Raw genomic sequence first — 26,824 nt, 5'->3', positions numbered from 1 at the left:
GGTCCAGGATTGGGGAGTGGCTTAGTTGGGTAGTTCTGGCTCTGGATCTCTTACTACCTTGTCATAAAGGTGCCAGGTCTGTAGTCATCTCAAAGCCTAAGTGGGGTTGGAGAATCTAATTCCAAATTCACTCAAGTGGTTGTTGGCAGGCCTCTGCTCCTTGCACATTTTTGGTCAGACTTCAGTGCCTCCCACCTAGGACTGCTTGCAGTATGGTGGCTTGTTTGTCCCAGAGTGAGAGGACCCAAGAGAGCAGGTAATTGAGTGTTCAGAGTTACAGAAGCACAATTTTCAGTAGTATCTCAGAAGTGACATGCCATCCCTTCCCATCATCTTTAGGTCACACAGACCAATTCAGCACAGTGTGGAGGGGGACTGCACAAGGATGTGAATACCAGGAGGCAGGTAGTCTGCCCCTTTGGCCCTCAATGATTCATGTTCCTCCTGCATGTAAAATCTACTCACCCCTTCCCAAGGATTCCAGAAGTGTCATCCCATTAGAGCAGCAGCTCAAAATCCAGAATCCCCTCTAAATCAGGTCCTGGTGTGGAAGTGTAGTTTCTTAAGTACAGCTACTTGAATATAGTTACTCTTGGTCTCAGAGACTAAAGAGATACATGATCTGCCCCACCGACAGCTAACATCCATTGGGGAGACAGACATAGGGTAACTGCTATACATATTCCTATTCAGAAGGGAAAATGGGAGACACAAAGGAGTCCTTGGTTCATGGCAGATCTGAAATGGAGCTGGCACATGTTGGACCTTCTTGATTAGGTCTCAAGGCCTGGGATCATTCTCCATGGCTTTTAGCCCTAGCCTCTAGGCTCTTGGCTGCACTCTGAGTGATCCTTATTATGTTTTTGTGTGTGTGTGAAAGAAAGCAGGTGCTTTACATCTGATTAGTTTTTTTCAGTCTATTACTTGCTAATAGAATTTTGGCGGTTTGAAGACTTCATTTTGTCCTGTCTCTGTCCCTTTCAGCTCAGGCTTAACAATGTTTCTGCATATTTATTTCTTTTAAAAACATTGCAGGTCTTCCTTGAATTTTGCTAGTTTCCATTTCATTAGTGGACGGCCACACCACTCACAAATCTCTCAAATAAGGTGTTTTGTACCTTGGGCTTTTTCTGATACAGTGCCCTTGATTAAACTCAGTTGTGTGACTGAATTTGTGAGGCACACCCTTAGAGTGCCTTTTATGTGAATGAATAGTACCTTTAATCTTTCTGAGTCTTAAGATTTTACAATCATATCCTTAATTTCATCTTTGGACCATGCTTTCCTGGCATTGCCGTGGATTTGCTCTGCTCAGAAGTCATTTCTTAATTTTAGCACTGTTTTACATCTTAGGAGGCTGAGAATTTTTAAAACCATCAAGTCGTGGCTCCTTTTTAATGGCCTTTCGTTTCTCTTCTCTTACATTATAAACGGCAAGAATAAAACCAGGCGACACAGCACTCGATGGGAATCTTAGTTACATCGCCCAGTTGAATAGGTACATTTTCTACAGTCTGCATGACTTGGCAATAGCCTTGCTTGCTAAACTTCTGCCTTTATATATAAAGGATTCTCCTTTTCCAGTTTCCAGTAACACTCCCTCAGTTTCCTCCATGTCCTCACCTGCATCCTTATTAAAGACTATGAGGCTTCTTGTATCAGCTTTTCCAAGGCATTTGAGGTTTTGATTTACACTTTGCTCAAAGCCCACCTCCTGATTCTAAAGCCATTCCCATGTTTTCCCCATATTTTGTTAGGGCAGCACTCCACTTCCAGGGACTAAAGTCTGTATTCTCTATTGCTGCATTACGAATTACCCCAGTACATAGGAGTGTAAAATAAGTGATTATTTCACAGTTTCTGAGAGAGGAATAGAGGAGTAGCTTGCTGGGTGGTTCTGGCTGTGGGTCTCTGACCAGGTTGTAGGCAAGCTGTCAGCTGGGCCTGCAGTCATCTCGAGGCTTGGCTGGCTGAAGAATATGCTTCAAGGATCACTCCTGTGGTTGCTTCAGAACTCCGTTTACACAAGGATGTGAATACCAAGAGCAGGGATTACTGGGCACATCTGTTGTTCCTGGCCCTAGTTAATGGTACCTACGCTGGAGACCTGGGAGACCTAGACTCTTTCTGCTCCCACCATTCCCACCTCCCATCCCGTCATTAAGCCTTACAGATTCTCTTTGACATTCCTCACATTCTTCCTCCCTGTACCCAGTGCTGCTCCTTCAGTCAGGTCCTCACTGTGCTTCATCTGTACTGTTGCAGAAGCCTCCCTGCTCCGGTCCATCTACCACTCTGCCACCATTCTTTTTTTTTTTTTTAAGATTTTATTTATTTATTTTTTAGAGAGCGAGCGAGTGAGAAACAGCATGAAAGGGGAGAGGGTCAGAGGGAGAAGCAGGCCCCCCACTGAGCTGGGAGCCTGATGTGGGACTCGATCCCAGGACCCTGGGATCATGACCTGAGCCGAAGGCAGACGCTTAACCATCTGAGCCACCCAGGCGCCCCCTCTGCCACCATTCTTTAAAGTGCAGAGCTAATCCCGCTTTTGCCCAGCAGAAAATCCTTCAGTGTAACCCCCACTGCCTGCAGGCAGGACAGAGCAAGGCCCTTGGCATGTGGGTTTTTTCTGCTTGCTGCATTGTATCTCTTCCTGACTTTATCCTTATGCTTCATCCGTATTGACCTTTGCAAATTTCCCATGCTGTTGTCCCATTCCCCACAGTCTCTGCCTAAAGAACTTGGCCTTTGTGTGAAGCCTTAGCTGACTCTAAGTGAAGCTAATTACTTTCTTTGTGCCACCTCTGTACCTTGCACTTAACATAACTATATTTACACATCTGATTTCCTTATTAGAGTAGGAATTATTTTTGTAGCCTTGGCACCTAGTATAGCACCTGGCATATAGTAGATAACTCTTAAGTGTTGAGTTGAAGTTCATTGTCAGGGTCAGAATCTTAAGACCAGCTTTTCACTAGAATATACCAGTAGTGATGGTTTGTGTTCAATTTTTGATAATGACAGAATCCCCCAAATGCTGTATGAGGTAGCAAATTAGAATATAACTTCAAGGAAGAGAATTGTTAATTATTGGAGACCTACTGTGTTTTGGGGTGCTATGCCAAGTCCATTACCTGCATAATATCATTGGAATCTTTCCCAGAGTTCCATGCTAAAAATAAATAGCTGTAAAATGCTACTTAATGGATGAGACCTAGGTATCAGGAAGTTTACATAAGGTGCCAAGCTCTCAGAACTAGTAAATGGAATAGTCAAGAGTTCAAACTCTGTTTGGCCTGCCTCCAAAGCCCGCTATCAGGCCTCAGAATTTTAAATGATAGGACTTACATGACATTCTCCCATTGTGCAGGATCTGTGTTTTGGAGCCTACTTTACATTTGATTCTTACCTAATAGGTTGTTTTTCTAAGTAAATGTGAGCTTCCCACTGCAGGTAACCTAATTCTGTAGTTGATATAAAATGAATCAGCCCTTAGATAGTTGTTTCTTTTGAGGGCTTTTTTTTTTTTTTTTTGGTCCCTTTTGTTGGTTTTAAAATGGTGCAATCTGTTGCCTGATACTAGCTTGGTGTAGGGCAGTTATTAAGAAAATGCAGTTTACAGGGGCGCCTGGGTGGCTCAGTTGGTTAAGCGACTGCCTTCGGCTCAGGTCATGATCCTGGAATCCCTGGATTGAGTCCCGCATCGGGCTCCCTGCTCGGCAGGGAGTCTGCTTCTCCCTCTGACCCTCCCCCCTCTCATGTGCTCTCTCTCATTCTCTCTCTCTCAAATAAATAAATAAAATCTTTAAAAAAAAATGCAGTTTACATACCATCATTTAAGCTGAGCAGATTAAAATTAGCAATCTCCTTTTTTTTTTTTTTTCCAGCTGACGAAGAATTTGATGAACTATGTTTTGAATTTGGTCTGGAACTTGATGAAATTGTATGTATTGAATATTTTTTAAATCATGTATAAGCGCATTTTTCAGAGGTTTACTATATTTTGTTACCTTATAGTTAGACTAAGATGGAACATTTGTGGGCTCTGGTGATTTCTGTGTTCTTGGTGTTAAGGGGCTAAGCTCCAGTTCTAAGAGTATCTGTTGCTTTCTTTAAAATCTCAAAGGGCGGGGCGCCTGGGTGGCTCAGTCGTTAAGCGTCTGCCTTTGGCTCAGGTCATGATCCCAGGGTCCTGGGATCGAGCCCTACATCGGGCTCCCTGCTCCGCGGGAAGCCTGCTTCTCCCCCTCCCTCTCCCCCTGCTTGTGTTCCTTCTCTCACTGTGTCTCTGTCAAATAAATAAATAAAATCTTTAAAAAAAAAAAAAAAATCTCAAAGGGTTCATGTGTTAAGTTGTATGCAGTCACCTCAAGTTACCGGGCTAATGCTGTGGAGATGGATAGACCATCTTGAGTAACCCAGAATGAGTGTGTGCTCCCTGGCAGTGAGGTGCCTTTTTACAAATCAATTATGGAAAGGGGCCTGGGGAGCAATGGAAATGTTACTTTAGCCAGAGTTCATGTGGCCTGTGGCTTCTCCTCCTTCACTTCCTGTTTCCACTATTCCTATTTCACCAGTGTTAATTCATTCCTAATCATTACTGTTTACATTGACCTTGTAAAATGATCTTTTAGTTTTTGCATTTGATCTTAGCCAAAAGACCGAGAAGCGATGATCTAGTTTTGGTGTTTTTGTTTTTTTTTTTTAAGATTTTATTTATCCATTTGACAGAGCAGGAGAGCACAAGCAATGGGAACAGCAGAGGGAGAGGGAGAAGCAGGCCCCCCACCGAGCAGGGAGCCCCATGCGGGGCTGATCCCAGGACCCTGGGATCATGACCTGAGCCGAAGACAGTTGCTTAACCACATGAGCCACCCAGGCGCACCGATGATCTAGTTTTTGAAGAGTTGCTTACAAAAATTGTTATGGAGCATCTTCCTAGTCTTTTAATTGTATAATTAAAATACCTTTAAAAAGTTCATTTGCAAAATATATTACTAATGATCACTTAAGACCTTGTATTTATCACTAAAATGATGATTTCACATTTTTCTTGTAATTAGTGTTATTTTTTTTTTTTAAGTCTTTTTCCTTGATCTATTCGGTATTACAACACTAGGAGGTTTAGGCTGACAAAAATGTACATTGACTTGCCTTGTTTTTCCTGCCGTTTTACTGATGTTACAGGCAGTTTTTTTTGTTGTTGTTAATGAGCATCTTTATGCTTGAAATTGGCTAAGATTTCTCCAAGTTGCTATTAATAATTAGACTTCAATAATGTATGAGGCTGTATGATATCTAAGAACCTTGGACTGGGTATCAGAAAATCTGAGTAATAGTTCAAGCTCCCACATTCACTAGCTGTGTAACCATGGACAACTACATCGCTTCTCTGGGCCTCCTTTTCATCTATGAAATGGGGGCTGTGGATTAAATGATCCCTGTAGATCCCTTCCAGCTCTGAAATTTCTGTTAGCTTTTATTTCTATAAGGATTTTGTTAGCCCTCACAAACCCAGCCTTCAGATACAGTCTTTTTATGAATTGAGATACTGAAAGATTTAAGCTGGTGTGTCTTTTTGCAAAGGGAGTAGGCATTTTTTCTTTTTTAAATTCAGATGTCTTAATTTCTCTACTTACCACATTTTCTCCCCTTCTTCATATGGGTCCCTCTATGATGGGGGAGATGAAAGCATGACATGAAAGGAGGCAGGAGGAGGAGGAAAAATTAGAATTTAAATAGAGCTCAATCAAAGAGGTCAATAGAATTGCTGCTTTTTTAAGTTGAAGTATAAGTGACCTACAGTATCTTATCTCAGGTGTATATCATAGTGATTCTTTCTTGCCAAATGGTTATCTTTAAGAAAATCTGTTACTCTGATTGAAAGTGAGGGGGTGGAAAACCATTTACCATGCTAATGGAACCAAAAGAAAGCTGGGGTGGCAATCCTTATATCAGACAAATTAGATTTTAAACCAAAGACTATAATAAGAGATGAGGAAGGACACTATATCATACCTAAAGGGGCTATCCAACAAGAAGATCTAACAATTGTAAATATCTGTGCCCCTAACATGGGAGCAGCCAATTAATAACAAAATCAAAGAAACACATCTACAACAATACAATAATAGTAGGGGACTTTAACAACACCCCCCCCCCCCAATGAAATGGACAGATCATCTAAGCAAAAGATCAGCAAGGAAATAAAGACTTTAAATGACACACTGGACCAAATGGACTTCACAGATATATTCAGAACATTCCATCCCAAAGCAACAGAATACACATTCTTCTCTAGTGCCCATGGAACATTCTCCAGAATAGATCACATCCTGGGTCACAAATGAGGTCTCAACCGGTACGAAAAGATTGGGATCATTCCCTGCATATTTTCGGACCACAGTGCTTTGAAACTAGAACTCAATCACAAGAGGAAAGTCGGAAAGAACTCAAATACATGGAGGCTAAAGAACATCCTACTAAAGAATGAATGGGTCAACCAGGAAATTAAAGACGAATTAAAAAAATTCATGGAAACAAATGAAAATGAAAACACAACTGTTCAAAATCTTTGGGATGCAGCAAAGGCAGTCCTAAGAGGAAAGTATATAGCAATACAAGTCTTTCTCAAGAAACAAGAAAGGTCTCAAATACACAGCCTAACCCTACACCTAAAGGAGCTGGAGAAAGAATAGCAAATAAAGCCTAAACCCGGCAGGAGAAGAGAAATAATAAAGATCAGAGCAGAAATCAATGAAATCGAAACCCAAAGAACAGTAGAACAGATCAACGAAACTAGGAGCTGGTTCTTTGAAAGAATTAACAAGATTGATAAACCCCTGGCCAGATTTACCCAAAAGAAAAGAGAAATGACCCAAATACATAAAATCATGAATGAAAGAGGAGAGATCACAACCAACACCAAAGAAATACAGTTATAAGAACATATTATGAGCAAGTATATGCCAGCAAATTAGATAATCTGGAAGAAATGGATGCATTCCTAGAAATGTATCAACTACCAAAACTGAACCAGGAAGAAATAGAAAACCTGAACCTATAACCACTAAGGAAAGTGAAGCAGTAATCAAAAAATCTCCCAACAAACAGGAGCCCAGGGCCAGATGGCTTCCCAGGGGAATTCTACCAAACACTTAAAGAAGAAGAATACCTATTCTTCTGAAACTGTTCCAAAAAATAGAAATAGAAGGAAAACTTCCAAACTCGTTTTATGAGGCCACCATTACCTTGATCCCCAAACCAGACAAAGAAACCATCAAAAAGGAGAATTACAGACCAATATCCCTGATGAACATGGATGCAAAAATTCTCACCAAAATACTAGCCAGTAGGATCCAACAGTACATTAAAAGGATTATTCACCACGACCAAGTGGGATTTATTCCTGGGCTGCAAGGTTGGTTCAACATCTGCAAATCAGTGTGATACAATACATTAATAAAAGAACAAGAATCATATGATCCTCTCAATAGATGCAGAAAAAGCATTTGACAAAGTACAGCATCCTTTCTTGATCAAAACTCTTCAGAGTATAGGCATAGAGGGTACATACCTCAATATCATAAAAGCCATCTATGAAAAACCAACAGTGAATATCATTCTCAATGGGGAAAAACTGAGAGCTTTCCCCCTAAGGTCAGGAAAACAGCAGGATGTCCACTATCACCACTGCTATTCAACATAGTACTAGAAGTCCTAGCCCCAGCAATCAGACAACAAAAATAAATAAAAGGCATCCAAATCGGCAAAGAAGCCAAACTCTCACTCTTTGCAGATGATATGATACTTTATGTGGAAAACCCAAAAGACCCCACCCCAAAACTCATACAGGAATTCATAAAGTGGCAGGATATAAAATCAGTGCACAGAAATCAGTGGCATTTCTATACACCAACAACAAGAGAGAAGAAAGAGAAATTAAGGAGTCGATCCACTTAAAATTACACCCAAAACCATAACATACCTAGGACTAAATCTAACCAAAGAGGCAAAGAATCTGTACTGAGAAAACTATAAAGTACTCATGAAGGAGTACTTCCATTTCCAAAGAAATGGAGAAACGTTCCATGCTCATAGATTGGAAGAACAAATATTGTGAAGATGTCAATGCTACCTAGAGCAATCTACACATTTAATGCAATCCCTATCAAAATACCATCCACTTTTTTCAAAGAAATGGAACAAATAATCCTAAAATTTGTATGGAACCAGAAAAGACCCCGAATAGCCAGAGGAATGTTGAAAAAGAAAAGCAAAGCTGGCGGCATCACAATTCTGGACTTCAAGCTCTATTACAAAGCCGTAATCATCAAGACAGTATGGTACTGGCACAAAAACAGACACATAGATCAATGGAACAGAATAGAGAGCCCAGAAATGGACCCTCAACTCTATGGTCAACTCATCTTCGACAAAGCAGGAAAGAATGTCCAATGGAAAAAAGATAGTCTCTTCAACAAATGGTGTTGGGGAAATTGGACAGCCACATGCGGAAGAATGAAACTGGACCATTTCCTTACACCACACACAAAAATAGACTCCAAATGGTGGAAAGACCTAAATGTGAGACAGGAGTCCATCAAAATCCTAGAGGAGAACATGGGCAGCAACCTCTTCGACCTCAGCCGCAGCAACTTCTTCCTAGAAACATTGCCAAAGGCAAGGGAAGCAAGGGCAAAAATGAACTATGGGGACTTCATCAAGATAAAAAGCTTTTGCACAGCAAAGGAAACAGTCAACAAAACCAAAAGACAACCGACAGAATGGGAGAAGATATTTGCAAATGACATATCAGATAAAGGGCTAGTATTCAAAATCTATAAAGAACTTATCGAACTCAACACCCAAAGAACAAATGATCCAATGAAGAAATGGGCAGAAGACATGAACATTTTTCCAAAGAAGACATCCAAATGGCCAACAGACACATGAAAAAGTGCTCAACATTGCTCGGCATCAGGGAAATCCAATTCAAAACCTCAATGAGATACAACCTCACACCAGTCAGAATGGCTAAAATTAACAAGTCCGGAAATGACAGATGTTGGCAGGGATGCGGAGAAAGGGGAACCCTCCTACACTGTTGGTGGGAATGCAAGCTGGTGCAGCCACTCTGGAAAACAGTATGGAGGTTTCTCAGAAAGTTGAAAGTAGAGCTACCCTATGACCCAGCAATTGCACTACTGGGTGTTCACCCCAAAGATACAAATGTGATCCAAAGGGGTATGTGTACCCTAGTGTTTATAGCAGCAATGTCCACAATCGCCAAACTGTGGAAAGAGCCAAGATGTCCATCAATAGATGACTGGATAAAGAAGATGTGGTATATATATATATATATATATATATATATGTACACACACACACACAATGGAATATTATGCAGCCATCAAAAAAACCCACGAAATCTTGCCATTTGCAGCGATGTGGATGGAACTAGAGGGTATTATGCTAAGCGAAATAAGTCAATCAGAGGAAGACATGTATCATATAATCTCACTGATACGAGAAATTCTTAATCTCAGGAAACAAACAGGGTTGTTGGAGTGGTGGGGAGTGGGGGATGGGGTGGCTGGGTGATAGACATTGGGGAGGGTATGTGCTATGGTGAGCGCTGTGAATTGTGTAAGACTGATGAATCACAGACCTGTACCTCTGAAACAGATAATACATCATGTTAAAAAAAAAAAAAAGATAGCAGGAGGGGAAGAATGAAGAGGGAGAATCAGAGGGGGAGACGAACCATGAGAGACTATGGACTCTGAGAAACAAACTGAGGGTTCTAGAGGGGAGGGGGTGGGAGGATGGGTTAGCCTGGTGCGGGTATTAAGGAGGGCACGCTCTGCATGGAGCACTGGGTGTTCTACGCAAACAATGAATCATGGAACACTACATCAAAAACTAATGATGTATGGTGATTAACATAACATAATAAAATAAAATTAAAAAAAGACAAAAAGTAAAAATATAAAAAAAATCTTATTCTCTGCTATAACGTGGTGATTGAGATATTCTAAGCTTTTGGCTACTGCATTAAAATTATTCTAGTGTTTCTTCTCTCTTTTTGGTTGCCTTTATTCTTACTGCTCTCTATACCTTTACTGTCATTAGGTCGCTTCCCATTGTGCCTATAATCTCTCCCAATTTACACCACAGTTCTGATCTCTTCAGTTTTTTTTTTTTCTCTTCTTTTTTATTTAGTGTTCCTCTCATTCTCATGTTGCTTCTAGGCTTGGGTGCCTACTGGATTTAAGTTTTAGAGTCATTATAAGAAGTCATATTTATTTGGTGAATCATCTTTACTTTGCCTCTTTGACACTTTTCCTTGTTGCTCTTTGTACTTGGTGGTGGTATTTTCTTTTAAATCTGGGATGGGTAAACTCTTTGTAGAGGTCCAGATCGTAAGCCTTGTAGGTGGTGTACTCTCTATCACAACTCAGCTGTTATAGTATGTAAGTCACAGTAGATAACATGTAAACAAATGGGCCTGGTGATGTTCCATTAAAACTTAACAAAAATAGGTGGCAGGTATGATTTTGGCCAGTGGACCATAGTTTGCTGACCCTTGCTTTAGAGGAGTTAGTGCTGTTCTGAAATGACTGAGTATGCTAGATGTCTGAACTCAGCAGAACATTGAGTATTTTTTGTTGCTGTGATTATAACATTTAATGTTTTTGTTGCAGATATAATAAACATGTTTTATTGCAGAAAAGAACATGTATAATGTAGTTACTCCTTTCTTTAAAAAAGATCTATTTATTTTACTTGAGACAGAAAAAGATCAATCCTGACCTTAGCTGAAACCAAGACCCTGATGCTCAACCAACTGGGCCACCCAGGAGCCCCTGTAGTTACTACTTTATAGCCCTGTCAACAACTTTTTCCAAAGAATTTAGATTTATTTCGCTTTATTTTTTTGGACTTGTTTTAGACTTCTGAGAAAGAAATCATAAGTAAGGAACAAGGTAATGAAAAGGCAGAGGGAGCCTCTGATGTTGTTCTTTACAAAATTGACGTCCCTGCCAATAGATATGATCTCCTGTGTTTGGAAGGATTGGTTCGAGGATTTCAAGTCTTCAAAGAAAGGTAAGAGAATATGTTTATTAAATACTTTGCTCAGTTAGATTTCTTTTGCCTTTTATTATCAGCAGTCCTCTTTAAGTCCTTAGAAAAGAACTTGTTGGGCAGGTACACAGCTTTAGCTTTGCTTAGAGGGAGGGTTGGAGAGTAAGATTCATGCATATTTTAGCCATTTAAAAATTTGCATACTGAGTCCTAGCCTTCCATCTGGGGAACTTTTTAAAACAGGAGTGGTTAAGGATTTTATGGCTTATAAAATTTTTTAGTGCGTTCATGTGAACATCCTCAGTAATCCAATAGAAATAGATGACTAGTTGGATTTGTTAAAGGTTGGGAGGAAAGTAGAGGTGGCAAAACTTTGTATGCTGTTTGCTTAAGAACTCTAAGGAAGCTCAGGAATGGAGCTTCCTAGCTGGAAAACTGAAAATCTTATGATGGCTCTCTGATCTTGGAGAAGTTAATTGGCCTCTAGTTTCAATCTTCTAATTTTTTTTTTTTTGAGAGAGAGCATGCACCTGCTAGTGCTGGGTAGGGGTAGAGGAGGGCAGAGGGAGAGAGAGAATCTTAAGGAGACTCCATGACCCTGTGTGGAACCCGACATGGGGCTCAGTCTCACAACTCTGAGATCATGACCTGAGCCCAAATCAAGAGTCAGATGCTTAGCCGACTGAGGTACCCAGGCATCCCTCAGTCTCCTAATTTATAATGAATATTTTTAAGTCCCCTTCCAGCTATTCATGAATACAGAAAGTAATGAATATATGAAGTGAAAAGAGGTGAAACATAACACCTATCAAAAATAATTATTTTTGCTTTCGATGACACATCATCTGGTCAGTTGCAAAAGAATGAGAGCCTCTGGCCAATGGGCTAGACTGAACCTGTGAGGTTGCAGGTGACTGATGGGTATGGGTGAAAGGGTGATAATTAGGCATTTGGTTGAGGTGGTTAAAATTTGGAAGGGGGCGCCTGGGTGGCTCATCGTTAAGCACCTGCCTTCAGCTCGGGTCATGATTCCAGGATCCTGGGATCGAGCCCCACATCGGGCTCCCTGCTCGGCTGGGAGCCTGCTTCTCCCTCTCCCACTCCCCCTGCTTGTGTTCCCCTCTCTCGCTGTGTCTCTCTCTGTCAAATAAATAAAATTAAAAAAAAAAAAAATTGGAAGGTGACTCAGTTGGTTCTGTGACAATCAGATCCTCATATTTTAGGGCCAGGGATGATCCCTTAGAGTGCATGTTCCAAACCTGCTTCATTAGAGTTTTCTACTCCTCATTTTTAAAAATGATCAGACAGGATTAGGAAAGTGACTTAACCCTTTTGCTACTCAAAGTATGGTCTGTGGATCAGCATCCTCTTTATCACCTGAGAGCTTGTTAGAAATGCAGAATCTCAGCCTCTACTCAAGACCTATTGAATGAGTCTATGGTTTAACAAATTCCCCACTTGACTGTGAGCACATTAAGGTTTTTGAGAAGCACTGAATTGAAACAGTAGTTCCCAATCTCTCCTGATAAGAATTACCTGGACTATGCCTTCAAAATGTACCTTTCCTTGGCCTTTCATTTGAACATCCTGATTCAGTAGGTCCAGATGGGACCAGGCAATCTGTATTTTTAATAAACCCTATTTTTCTTAGAAGCTCAGAATCTCATGGTTGGAATAAAGCTTTAAAGGTGATCGAATCTAAAAAAAAAAAAGTTAACAAATCCAGCCCCTCAGCTGAATTAAATACCCCCTATATGGTTGCTTAGTGGTTTTCTAGCCTCTGCTGATCCTCAAGTGACCGGACACTTCTTACCATGAGGCATCCTATACCATTTTTGGACTACCTTAAGTGTTAGAAAGTTTGCATTTTGTTTTAATATTCAGCCTAAATCTGATTTGCTGTAACTTCAGCCTATTTATTGTCTTAGCTCTATTCATTTTTTGTACTTTTACACAGAATGGAGCTTATTAAATGTTTTGGTTAAAAATCAAGTTTAATTTCCTTTTAGGATAAAGGCTCCAGTGTATAAACGGGTAATGCCTAATGGAGAAATCCAGAAATTGATCATCACTGAAGAGGTAATAAGACTAAATTCTTATTTTCCTTTTTAGAAAGTTTCCTTTGTGTATATATTTGTAAGGTGGGTAGGGAACAGGTACAAACCTGATCCTTCTGCCAAATACAATTTTCTTTGACCATTTGCGAAAAATGGACATATATTTAGCCTCTAGCTCTTAAAAACTGTCAATTTGTTCCCTTTCATTTATTGGTGAAAGCAAAGCATTTGTTTTCCTGGATAATTTTGGAAAATAACACCAGGTGTTTATTTAAAAAACTTTGAGATAGAATTAAGTGGTGGTATATTAATAAAGTTTAAAGAAACTTTGGGGGAACATTATTTTGGTAAAATATCAACTATGAGCAAACTACTTACAGGTTAATTTTTTCTGGTTAGTAAATTTTCAGAAATTTTACTGAAATGTACATTCCATGAGAAGGGTGACTTTGTCTCTTGTCACCACTATCTGATTAAATGAAATATATATGCTTTTTTGCAAATTTGCAATAGTATCAAGAGTGCAGCTAACTTTCTTTCACAAGATGTTATGAGAAAAGCCCAGGTGTGGACAATCTCTAATGATACAATGAACTTCAGACAGCTAAAATACGTCCTTATGCTGTGGCAGCAGTTCTCCGAAATATAAAGTTCACTAAAGATCGATATGACAGCTTCATGGAACTCCAGGAGAAATTACATCAGAACATTTGCAGGTTTGTGGTTGCATTTTTCCTCCTTGCCTTCCTCTGTCCCTTCCCCTCTTTTTTCCCTCCCTTCTTCCTTTCTTTCTCTGCAGATTTTTTCAGAGCATTTCTAAATTAATATGTAACAAGAGTTTAATTTGCTTAACTAAATTTAAATAAGTTTACATTTTACCAGATAGCTATTTGTTACTATTACTAACAGTGAATGCATGGAGAAATAAGAGCTCTATTTGGAATACTGCATAGACAAGAAATAGCTATTCCTAGAGATTTTCTTGGTTTTTATGTTTGTGCTTTTGTTGTTTGGTTCAAATTATTAGTAGTGGATTATACTACTAAATGTTAAATGATGGTAGTTTGAAGTATGACCTGTCATTTTAAAATGGAAAAATTTTTGGCTTGTTGTCACTTTTTGAGTAAATATAAATTTACAGATGAAACTTGAGATTTTTAAATAACTCAGTTTTCTTACTCCTATTCAACATTACTATCCATCGTTTCCCATGGGCTCCTTTGATGCACTGATCTTCAAACATATAATTCCTGAACTCCTAAAGGTCAAGGAAGGTAACAATGGGAGTCTTTGAACTAACCTCATTATTTAAGAAATCCTGAAGGAAATTATAGATTTACTGATAAACATTAAGCTTTTAGCTAACATATCAAGTTTTTTTTGTATTGGTCCTGAAATACATCAGCATATCTCATGCTGATCAAGAAGTATGATTAACTTTTATCAGTATCTTGAATAAAAATAGAGTTTTTATTGTAGTAATTGCAGTTTGGTATACTGGAGATTGAAGAGGCTTCTATGTAAGTGATGGCCTAGGGACAGGGTTGGAGGGGACCCTGGACGTTTTCTTCTGGGGTGGAATGTTTTAAAAATAAAACATCAGTAGGCCTCCATTTCCAGAAACATCTTTATGTGGTAAAAGAAACTTTTTCAGAATCTAAATAATATTTATTCCTGTTCTTTTATAAAAATAGTCTATTTGTTAGCTTGCTAATAAGCAAAACAATAAGAATTTAAATACCTCAAATGAACAAAATAGATTTCTGACAAGCTAATAAGTGGTTGAGGCCGATTATCTGTTCTGGACTTTGTTAATTTGAAGAATCTATTTTTATCTAAATTGGAAGGCATTTCCTCACTTAATTCAGCTTTAAGGTCTGTTTATATGGTATTTGTGGAAATCATGAGCTTTTTGAAAGGGGAGAAATAAATCCCTGCCTAACACTGTGGTGTGCCAGAGTCCTTACCTGCCAGTAAATCCTAATTAATCTCTTGCATGAGCTTTGGAAACTTGTGTTTTTCAAGGAATATATTCATTTTGTCTACATTAGCAAATGTATTGGCATAAAGTTGTTCACGATGTTCTCTTATTAATCCTTTTAATATCTAGTATTAGTAGTGATACCACTTTTTTCACTTTTTTCCCCTTGATCAAGGGAGGGTGGCTGGAGTTTTATCAGTATATTGATCTTTTCAAAGAACCAACTTTTGGTTTTATTGACTTTTTTTTCCCTCCATTGATTAAGCACTGTTCTGAGCACTATTCTGTGTAGGGCTAATTGCTAGTATTGAGGCAAGACCCTTCTGCCTACTTGATCCATTCCCACATGAAGTAGTGAGGTTTTCAGTCTGTGTGAACATCGTTCCTCTGTTGAGTCTTTCCCTGGCCGCAGGTAATTTCCTCACATGCATGCACTGATCAGTACTCAGCCAAACACTTGAGGGGTACCCTCTGCAGATCTCCAGAATTCTCATAGCTCTCTGCACTTCAGTATCGTTTCCAGTGAACCCCAGCTGTCTTGGTCTCCCTAGACTCTCAGTTACTTCTCTCAACTCAGGGAGTCTGCCGATCTCCAACCTTGTCCCTCTTTCCTAACTTAAAATGTGGAAACCCCTCCAGGCAGTAAGCTGGAGCAGACGTGGGGCTCACTTCATTTATTTCCTGTCAGGGATTGCTACCTTTCATTGCCTGATGTCTAGTGCCACCCATGAAACTTTCCTGTATTTTGTCCCTTTGTGGTGGTTTCGGGCAAGAGTGTAAATCTAGTCTCTTACTCCATCTTGGCTAGAAGTGTCCAATGAATTTTTTACTTCAGTTATTTTGCTTTGCATCTTAGAATCCATTTGGTTTCTTTTTACAAGTTTCTTTTTTTGCTGTTATTTCCTCATCTGTTCATTATGTGCATATTTTCCCCATAAGTTTTGATTATTTTTTATGGTAGGAACTTTAAAATTTGTGTGATGATTTGAAAATCTGGGTCATCTTAGCATTGGATTTTAGGGACTGGTTTTGTCTGGAGTAGAAATCACATTTCCCTGTTCTCATGTCCAGTGCTTTTTTTTAAAAAAAAAAAAAAAGCTTTTTTAAGCAATTTCTACGGGGCTCGAACTTAGGACTCTGAGACCAAAAGTTGCATACTCTCCTGACTGAGCCAGCTGGGTGCCCCTCATGCCCACTGCTTTTTGATTGCACATAGAATGTTACGTTATGGATAAGGCTCTTTATTTTCTGAGGACTGGTTTTGTCTTAAGGCAAAGACTCTTGAATACTTAGCTAGACTCAAACTTGAAACACTAGGCTAGGCAAGATCTCTGCAGTTGGCAATAGCAGAGTGTTCTCAGTTCTTTCAGCTTTCTCCTGCTTTTTCACAGCAAGACTTTAAAATTTTTTGCCAGTACGATAGCTTAAATCTTGATTTCTAATTTTTAGTTTGTGTATCTTCATATGTCTGGGATATTAGTCCTTTTCTGTATGTAAATTATAAGCCTTTTCTCAGTTTGTCTTGACTTTCGGGGTCTTTGGATGTATAAAGTTTCAGATTTGGATAGTCCCATTTATCAGTCTTCCTAGGACTCTTTTATTTTGTGTCAAGAGGTGTCCTCCAGTTTTACACATTGTTGTCCTATATTTTCTTTGAATAATTTTTGTGGTTTCTTCTGTGAGTATGTGTACATTTGTGTCTTATTTTTCAAAATGCATAGCTCTTTAATTCATCTGGAATTTATTTTTGTGATTGGTTTGAAGTTGAAATTCAGTGACCTTTTGTGGGAGTACTGTTTTAGGATTAAGGGACCATTACTATCTTAAAACAAAACAAAACATGGACCTTCTTACTTGTGGATTTGTCGATTGTTAATTTATCTACACAACTGTATATTTCAACCTCTGGTATTTCTGGAGTTATCTTCTGTAAGCACATAAATCATTGAGTAATGTAACACTTCTTTTGTGCTTGTTAACAGTTCTTTTGAGTTAATCCTATTTCTTAAAGTTCTTGTTATCAGTCTTGAGGGATGACTAAGAATTATTTCTTACAAATTTTGAAAATATTTCATAATTCATGTAACATGGACTTCAATAAAATCCTTGATTACTAATGCATTTTATCTGTTTGGTGTATATATGCACTTAAGCATAAATACTCAAATATATTTGTACATACATTTAAAACTAATTCTAAGAAATCTTTTTTTTTCTTTTTTTTAATTCTTATATTAATCCCCATACATTACATCATTAGTTTTAGATGAAGTGTTCCATGATTCATTGTTTGTGCATAACACCCAGTGCTCCATGCAGAATGTGCCCTCCTCAATACCCACCACCAGGCTAACCCATCCTCCCACCCTCCTCCCCTCTAGAACCCTCAGTTTGTTTTTCAGAGTCCATCGTCTCTCATGGTTTGTCTACCCCTCCGATTTCCCCCGCTTCATTCTTCCCCTATTCTAAGAAATCTTAAGAATGCCATAAATTCTGACCAAGTTTCTTTTTGAATTGTCTTTTAGAAAGCTTAGAGCCAAATTTGTGACCCACTGTGCTAAGACTGTAGGCCTTTAGATTCTAATTTAGTATTAACATTGTTCCTGGTTCTGTATTATATCCCTACTTTTTCTTTCTCTCCTAATCTTAACTTGCTGTAAGTTCCTAAAATTACCTTAAATCCTTTGCACAGAAACTGTAGAACAAATGAAATTAATAGCTTTTGAACTTCCCTTACACATTAAATTTTAAGTGTAATTCACTGTTCTTAATTTTTTTCCATGATTAAAGTAATACAGCTTTGTGACAGAAAATTTAGGAAAATATACAAAAGCCACAACAATTTGGTAGTTTATTCTAATAAAACATCTGTTTACTTGAGGACTCTGAGAGGAAATGGGTTAAAAAAAGCAGGGGGGCGGGGAATGTTCACTTGGAAAATGTCCTAGTTAACACAGTACTTGGGAGAGCATAGTGGCAAGGAATTTAACTGTAGCTACTGAAATAATGTGTTTTGAGTAGCTTTAGAATTTCTCATTACTTTCAGTGCTGTGAGAAGTTGTTCATTAATCTCTTCTGAAGTTGCCTTATAGTAACAGGCTATTTTAGGGAATTGTCAAAAATCTTTTTTTTTTTTTAAACATAAGGTCTGTTAGTTCTAGAATTTCTGCTTTGGAATATTCAAAACTTTTTTTTTTTTTTGGTCTCTTTTTCTCTCTCCCTCAACATTTAGGAAAAGAGCCTTGGTTGCTATTGGTACTCATGATTTGGACACTTTGTCAGGCCCTTTTACATATACAGCAAAGCGACCTTCAGATATCAAATTCAAGCCTCTAAATAAGACCAAGGAGTATACAGCCTGTGAACTGATGAATATATACAAGGTAAATTTTTTTTTATATTATGCAAATAGTTCTCCATAAATCAAGAAAATTTCTTCAGAGTCAAGTCTTGAAATTAGGGAGATGTAAGTGAGTACTTTTTAAAAACTGTCTATGCTCTAATCAAGAGCTACTGATGCATTTGATGTAGAGTGGGGCCTGGGCATAGTTTTATTACTTTTTTTTAACCTTTTGGATGCTTTTAATGTACAGCTAGAATTGAGAACCACTGAAGTAGAACATAAGCACATTATAATATTCATATTTGGGTATAATTATAACTCATGCACCTTATAAAGAATAAGATTTAGGTAGGGTTTTTTTTTGTGGGAAATAGTATTACAATGTGTCGTATCTCCTACTGTTTAGCATTTTAGATTCCAGCAGTTAAAATGATTCTATAGTCACTTAATGGTGCTTAAAAAAAAAGTAGTATCATTCAGAAAAAATAAAGCTTTTATCCTTGGCCTGATTTGCCAGTGTTTTCTTCCTATTTATGTAAACAGTTTTGTGATGGTTTGTGTTTTGCTTGAGACAAGTTAGGCTTACCAGTGCAAATCTGTTTTCACTCTTGGAAAATGACTTGGCTGTGTTCTCATCTCTCTCCAGTAGGAGATGAGGTATATAAGGATATTAAGATATTTAGAAAATCTGACAAATGTAGGACTTTCTGTAATACGGGGCTGTTTTATTGTTTTTCTAACTTTTCCCCTTTTTTTATACTAGATAGGTATATAAACTAATTAGCATTAGAAATACAAAATAAATTTTAATTTTTTCAGACTGACAACCACCTTAAACATTATTTACATATCGTTGAAAATAAACCCCTGTACCCAGTTATCTATGATAGCAATGGTGTCATCCTTTCAATGCCTCCGATTATCAATGGTGAGTTATTTCTTAAGCATCAGATTTTTTTTTTCTCTTATCCTTCAACATTTCTGTAAGAATTGAACTCTAGACTTGGTGCAATCAAATAAAATAAATCTTAATCAGGAATCTCCGGTTTTTGTAGATTTTATTGTAATAGTTCTTTTTATTAACATTTTACTGGTGATTTTTTTTTTTTTTACTGGTGATTTTTATATAACTTTTAAATGTATAGATATTTATAAGTACATAGATATTTACTGGTGCCAGTCTCTGGATTCTTTTATTTTCCTCTGAAGAGCATTGATATTTTGGTTTTAGCCCGTGGCTCAACTTGGTGAAGCTCAAATTCTGCCTTGCCTGCTGTTTTATAGTTAAAACTTTTAAACTGAATTTCATTTCTGAAGACTCTTTTGAAGAGGCAGCTTGGATGTATTTACAAAATTTAATGATGTCATAGCCATACATGTTGACCCTTCTGGAGGTGAGGAGGGGGTTTAGTTGATTCACGATGGGAAGAGTCTCTTCCTCCTTGAGGTGTTGAACTGTAGCTGTTACAGTGGTTCAGAACCTGAGCTTCAGAGTAGCCAGATCCAGACCCAGGTTGTAGCCTTGCTGCTTAATAGACTGTGATCAGGGTCAGCGAGCGGAAGCTCTGAATCTTCGATCTGCCTGCAGCTCTGTCATAGGGTTGTGGTGGAGAGGAGAAGAGACAACCTCTGTTTAGTGCTGGGCACTGCAGCTCTGACACACTGAATGCAGTAAAGACTTGTTATTATTTTATCTCTGTTCTCCTGCTTGTAGTGGGGGCTTAAAATAAATGTTGCATTATCATCTTACCACTGAGATGTCTGTTTATATTGTACTTTAAGTGAAATGTAGAAACAGATTTTAGAGAACTTTTTAATGCACCTATGTTTCTGAAACTGATTGTTCTATTATTTTGTGTTTTTTGTAGGAAATCATTCCAAAATAACCGTAAATACTAAAAATGTATTTATTGAATGCACAGGAACTGACTTCACTAAGGTAATATTTCCATTTTTGTATGGTCAGACAGGACATTTTAGTTCTGGGCCAAGACTAGATGGCTGAACTTTAAAGTACTTATTTTGTAGGTGGGAACATATTTCAGAAACTTAGAAAATTAGAACGATACAGATATTCTGTACTTCAGTTATGGTGTGTTCATTTAATCAACAAATCTTTAACGAGCACCTCCTGTCTTTCCAGTGCTGTGCATTTAATGAGTTTCATGTTTCTTGACTTGAAGGAACTCATTCTAGTGGGAGAATTAGCCATATACCTGAATGGAGTAAATGCTGTATAAATTGTTTATCTTAGTTGGCTTAATTTAAATGCTGAGTAATTTGGTACCTGTGTGTACTTGGTAATAAGTGTTTGAAAATGAAGTGGCTTATAAAGAGGTGTTATTTAGCAAATTGATAAAGGGTTTGTGCACACGATATCTAGAATATGTAGAATACTAGTTCATTCACTTTTAGTAACTGCGTGTATTGGATTGGATTGCTATGAAACTTTTTTTTTACAGCATAAATTTCTTTATACGTGTTAAGGCATATGGTAATGTGGCAATTAAGCAAATTAATAAGATAAGCTTGAATGGCAGGAGAAGGCTGGCCTATAGAAATAGGGCCATAGGGTGCCTGAGTGGCTCAGTTGGTTAAGCGACTGCCTTCAGCTCAGGTCATGATCCTGGAGTCCCGGGATCGAGTCCCGCATCAGGCTCCCTGCTCAGCAGGAAGTCTGCTTCTCCCTCTGACGCTCCCCCATCTCATGCTCTCTCTGTCTCTATCTCATTCTCTCTCTCAAATAAATAAATAAAATCTTAAAAAAAAAAAATAGGAATAGGGCCATAAATGGCATTCAGTACATCTTACAGGATTGGACACCACTGTAAGGTATTTCATTTATAACTTTTATGGGCTATATTTGCCTTCAGAAATACTAGAGTAATATAGCTTACAATATTTACAAATTTTTAAAAAATTCATATGTTAACAGGCCTTAGATATCTTTGCTGAAGCTTATATTTAAACAGTGAAGTATATATAAAAGCAAAGCCTATATATATCCCAATAAGGTTACTGTATTTTTTCCTAAGAATATTTTTTTCAATTAAAAACTTGAACAAATCTGTATGGTCCTTACAATGTGCGAGGCATTGCTCATATATTAATACATTTTATCCTTATAATAACCAAATGAGATATAGAAATATTTATAACCTCTACTTAACAGATGAAGATGCTAAAGTACAAAGATGGTAAGTAACTTGCCCAAAGTCAGATTACTAGTAAGTGGTTGAGCCAGGAGTCCGGCAACTGGCTGCAGAGATCTAGGAGATTGATAAAGTTTACTCCCATAGTTAGCCATTTGTCTCTCTTAAAACTTCGTGAACTCAAGGGAGAGGGCCAGGGGAAGCAAATGATTTGTTTCAGTCATGGATTGTTAACTCTCAGAGAATCGAATAAATGCAGACCACCTGAAGATAAGGCTAGGCCTACTTTAGCTCACAAGTTTTTATTCCACACTCCCTTTTTTTAGAAGGTATATATACAGTTTCATTTTTAGATGTTTGAAGACTAAAGTTTTCACTTCCATCTGAGTGAAGAGAATATATTTTTAGACTACAATATTTGTCTTTTTTCTTTTTTGCAGGCAAAAATAGTTCTTGATGTTATTGTCACCATGTTCAGTGAATATTGTGAGAATCAATTTATGTGAGTTTATTTGACAACTTTATTGAAGCCTGTTGCTCTGAAGGCAAAGCTCTAGGGCCTTGAAAAATGTGGCTTCTGTGACTAGAGCATATCCTTTCTTTGGGGGGCTAAGACCTATGCATAACTGTTTAAAATAAAATGTGAGGGGCGCCTGGGTGGCTCAGTCGTTAAGTGTCTGCCTTTGGCTCAGGTCATGATCCCAGGGTCCTGGGATCGGGCTCCCTGTCCCACATCGGGCTCCCTGCTCAGCGGGAAGCCTGCTTCTCCCTCTCCCACTCCCCCTGCTTGTGTTCCCTCTCTTGCTGTGTCTCTCTCTGTCAAATAAATAAATAAAATCTTTAAAAAAATAATAAAAATAAAATAGATAAAATAAAAAGTGAGAATTACTTTTAAAAAGTTTCAGTAATGTTTGGGCTGTAAGGGCAAGTTATTGCTAGCTGCATTAGTTATTGCAGTTGCGCAGACATTGTGGAGGCAATGAAATTTAAGCTGTGTTTAAAGATATTTGGATTTGAGGATGTAAACATGGAAGGACAGACAAGGACCAGCAAGTAGGGAAGGGATATATGCTTCCCTTATGTATCAATAGGATATTGATATGTATCAATAGGATATATTCCCATATATCCCTTATGTATCAATAGGATTACTGTATTTTTTTCTGAAGCTTATTTTTTAATTAAAAAGATTTAACTAAATGGTCTTTGCCATGTATTGGCATCATAGTTTATTCTAGAATGTTAATTGTAATTCACAATAGCCGTATCACTGCAGGGCACAGGACTGAAATTGTATGGCAGGGTCTGTTTTTTAAATTGATTTGCCTATTAGTGATTGCATAGTCAAGCTTTCATGGTGTAACATAGCACCCTGGTAAAGCTTGGAATGTGTATATCCATGTTGGCAAGGAGTAATAGAGGATGCATGCTTTGCAGCACTGAGAAGTAAACATCAAATGTGTGCTGCCTGAAGAGATGTGGGAGCCACAGGGGATGGAACAGTAGGGTGGTGTTGTGTTTAGGAGCATTAATCCAGACAGCAGTGTTGGAACGTGAACAGATTGAATGTGTTGAGGTTACTGTTGTAGAACAAGTGAGAGACTTGTTAACCATACACATTTTTAGAATTTATGGCCCTTTTTGTTTTTAATATTTCTGGCTTTTTGTTTTCTTTTAAGGGTTGAAGCAGCTGAGGTAGTTTTTCCTAATGGAAAATCCTATACCTTTCCAGTAAGTATTTAAGAAATGGATTTGATGATAATACTAGTAATAATAATGGTTACAGAGTGCTCGTTGTATGTCTGTCCATCATCCACCCACATGCCAGGCATTATACTATGTGCATTACATGGATTTAATCCTCACAGTAACCCTATGAGGGTGGGTGCTGTTCGGCCCTTTCCCAGATGGAGAGATCTTGCGATGTTAAATAGCTTGCCTGTTACTATTAAGTGGTGGAGCTAGGTGATAGTCTGGCTTCAGCTCCCAACATGTTCCATTATACCACTGCATTAGATGGCCAGAATTCCTCTGATTTGTTCTTTTTATTTTATTTTTTATTTAAATTCAATTAACATATAGTGTATTATTAGTTTCAGAGGTAGAGTTCAGTGATTCATCAGTCTTCTATAACACCCAGTGTTCATTCTATCACATGCCCTCCTTAATGTCCATCACCTAGTTACCCCATCCCTCCATACACCTCCCCTCCAGCAACCCTCAGTTTCCTGTGATTAAGAGTCCCTTATGGTTTGTCTCCCTCTCTGATTTTGTCTTGTTTTATTTTTCCCCTCCCTTCCCCTATGATCCTCTGTTTTGTTTCTTCAGTTCCACATGAGTGAGATCATACAATAATTGTCTTTCTCTGGTTGACTTATTTTGCTTAGCATAATACCCTCTAGTTCCATCCACGTTGTTACATATGGCAAGATTTCATTTTTTTGGTTAAAAAAATGTATACTGTATATGTATACTGTATATGTATACTATATATGGTTTGTATATATTACTATATATATACACACACACACACACACGTATATATACACACACACCACATCTTCTTAATCCATTCATCTGTCGATGGACATCTGGACTCTTTCCATAGTTTGGCTATTGTGGACATTGCTGCTATAAACATTGGGGTGCAAGTTCTTATTTATTCTTATTAACTAGTTTACTGGGTGATTTATAGTCTCACCCATTTTAAGATTACTCAGCCCTCCAAACCTGATTAGTCTGTTCACACTTGAATTAACAGTCACTGAAGAGCCATCACTGTACTAATAATTCCAGATGTATTAATAGGACTAAGTAGTAAGCACAAGTATTGTCAAAACATAAAATCTTGGTAAAAAAAAAAAAACAAGAAAAAAACCCAGCATTATTCTTAGTCGGGTTTCTTTCTTCCCCTAAGATGATTTTATTAATATAAATATGGCTGTTCCAACACATTACTGTATTAGTCATTTAGTTGTGGTTATGATTCAGTGAGGCCATTTTTAAGCACTTCTTCTTTATACTATTCTTCTGTCACTTAAGTGAATCATAGCCTGGAATAGTTTCTACTATTTAGTTTTTAAAGTAGATAAAACCTGCCAAGATCAAAACCTTCCCCTTCCTGAAAACATGAGCATTTAGCATCATACTTTAGAATATTGATTATAATTCAAAATAAACGTATAGCTGTAGAAAACTTAATTGAAATTATGGGCAGTCTCAGTTTTAAAAAAATTTCTAGTGCCTGTTAGCTTTGTTATGTAACAAACTGATATCACAAAACTTAGTGACTTGAAACAACAGTGATTGTTTATCATGATTCTGTTCATCAGCTGGGTAGTTCTGGTCTGGTCTGGCTTGGCTGACCTCTCCTGGGCTTGCTCCTCTGTAATCAGCCAGTTGGTAGACTAGCATCTAGATGACCTGGGATAGCTGCACTCACAAGTCTTAGAGTCACCAGGTCAAGTGTCTATCATCATCCAGCAGGCTAGCTTGGTCTTCGTTACATGGTGGTGGTTGCAGGATTCCCAACAGCACGAGAGCAAGTCCAGTGCTTAAGTATTTTTAAGCATGGTGTCCTGTTGGCCTTGGCCAGTCATTTTGCTAGATTCAAGGAAGGGTAAAATAGACTCCCATTTCCCAGTGCGAGGGCCTGAAGTGCCCCATTGTGAGGCCATGGATGCAGCAGAGAAGGCAAGAATGTAGCCATCTATATGATTTACCACAGTAGTAATTGGGATTAGCCAGAGATCGCTTTTTAGTCTGTTTTAAAGTGATGTCTGATTTGAGGAAATTTCTTTTTCTTTTTAGTATGAAGAATTGTCAAATATTAACAAAAGTGAAATATGTACTTTGGGGAGGAAAAAGATATCTTAAAATTTGGTTCACTTTTCTCATGTAGATAAATCCTTGAAATCACTTGCCTTATAAGGAACTTTCATAAATTTGAAATGGTGGGATTTCTGAAAAGGAGTACTGTATCTGTGTTGTCATTTGTTAATCTGTTTCCTGCTGAACATAGAACAGCTCTCCTCAGGTTGTCCTCCCAAAGGAGAATGATCCTCTGAGGAACTGATTCTTCCTCACATGAAATAGCTTATTTTTCTAAGTACTTTGATAGTTCTTTCCTAGTCTGTTTTTTCATATAAAAGAATGGCATTTGGAATAAGAGGACCAGAGGAGAGAAGTGGAAGGTAGTCAGACCAATGGTTAATGGTGTGAGCTCTGGAATTAGGCTGCCTGAACTTGTTAATTCATTAATTTGTTCATTTGTTACTTTACGCATTTACTCATTAACTACATACCAAGTGCTTAGGATCTGACAAACATTGTTGTAAGCACTGGGAATGTAGCAGCACCAGGGCCCAGCAGCTAACTATTGTTGTGATCCGGGAAGAGTTATTTATCTACAACTTAACTGTTCTCATTTCACTGATAAGGAATCTAATAGTTATCTGTAGTGAGGGTTAAGATTATCCTGAATGTGTCTGTACTGTTTAGTTCATATTAACTACTCAGTAAAGGTTTGTTTCTGTTGCAGTCATTAGCTTTCTAGTTTTGTGCTTCTTAAACCCTATGTGCAGTCACATCACCTCAGGATCTTGATAACCTGCAGATCTGGATTCAGTAGGTCCAATGTCACTGCTACCAGCTATAAAGGCCCTAGAGCCTGCATTTCTAAGAGGCACTTGTGTGATGATGATACTCCTGCCTGAGAATTGCATTTTAAATGGCAAGGCTCTGGTCCATTGTACTTACTTGAGTCCAGCCAGAGTTTTAGGTTTATAGCCTTTTTGCCAGTGGTAGTTATACTTTTGACAGTAATTTAATGATAAATATTCATAGATTATGTCTGCAGAGGTTTTTTAGCAAAAGCCTGGGTTTTATACATGTTTGTTCCTACCTAACATGGTAAAGTTATATATTCTTTGAAGGAGAGGACCAATTTATGAGATGCTCCCAGTTTTACCGTCTTTTTGGAGCAGATTGATGATAGCTAGGACTGCCTGGGGGCCTGGTTGCATTCCCCCACCTGGATAAATGATAAGAAAGGAATTTCTTCGAAACACCTGCACTTAGTATAATAGTGATATTTGATAGTACATGGTGATATTTGAATTATTCTTTCTTGGTCATAAACACCTGCTGGCTTGCGAGGAGACTGAAAATCCTTAGCATTTATAAGCATCTTAGAAATGATGTA

The 26,824-nt window shown here is 38.1% G+C and overlaps 1 protein-coding gene across 3 annotated transcripts in view; it reads left to right on the top strand.

Moving 5' to 3' along the window:
• FARSB (phenylalanyl-tRNA synthetase subunit beta) overlaps nt 1-26,824 on the top strand; it is a 78,672-nt gene that overhangs the window by 4,025 nt on the left and 47,823 nt on the right. For 2 of the 3 annotated variants that reach the window (XM_045867889.3, XM_064587141.1), the window contains exons 2-10: nt 3,888-3,943; nt 10,955-11,109; nt 13,098-13,167; nt 13,746-13,861; nt 18,359-18,509; nt 19,289-19,397; nt 20,338-20,408; nt 22,062-22,123; nt 23,301-23,352. In XM_045867889.3, the coding sequence (XP_045723845.1) occupies nt 3,888-3,943; nt 10,955-11,109; nt 13,098-13,167; nt 13,746-13,861; nt 18,359-18,509; nt 19,289-19,397; nt 20,338-20,408; nt 22,062-22,123; nt 23,301-23,352 (842 nt within the window). The remainder of the gene's footprint in view (nt 1-3,887; nt 3,944-10,954; nt 11,110-13,097; nt 13,168-13,745; nt 13,862-18,358; nt 18,510-19,288; nt 19,398-20,337; nt 20,409-22,061; nt 22,124-23,300; nt 23,353-26,824) is intronic. The other variant, XM_045867890.3, reaches the window with a different exon arrangement.

Source organism: Mirounga angustirostris, unplaced genomic scaffold (genome assembly GCF_029215605.1).
Source record: "Mirounga angustirostris isolate CCGP_5_RB_7025 unplaced genomic scaffold, mMirAng1.0.hap1 SCAF_3, whole genome shotgun sequence".
Classification (NCBI taxonomy): domain Eukaryota; kingdom Metazoa; phylum Chordata; class Mammalia; order Carnivora; family Phocidae; genus Mirounga; species Mirounga angustirostris.
The sequence above is the reverse complement of the archived record's forward strand: the minus strand, read 5'-3'. Positions and strand labels throughout refer to the sequence as shown.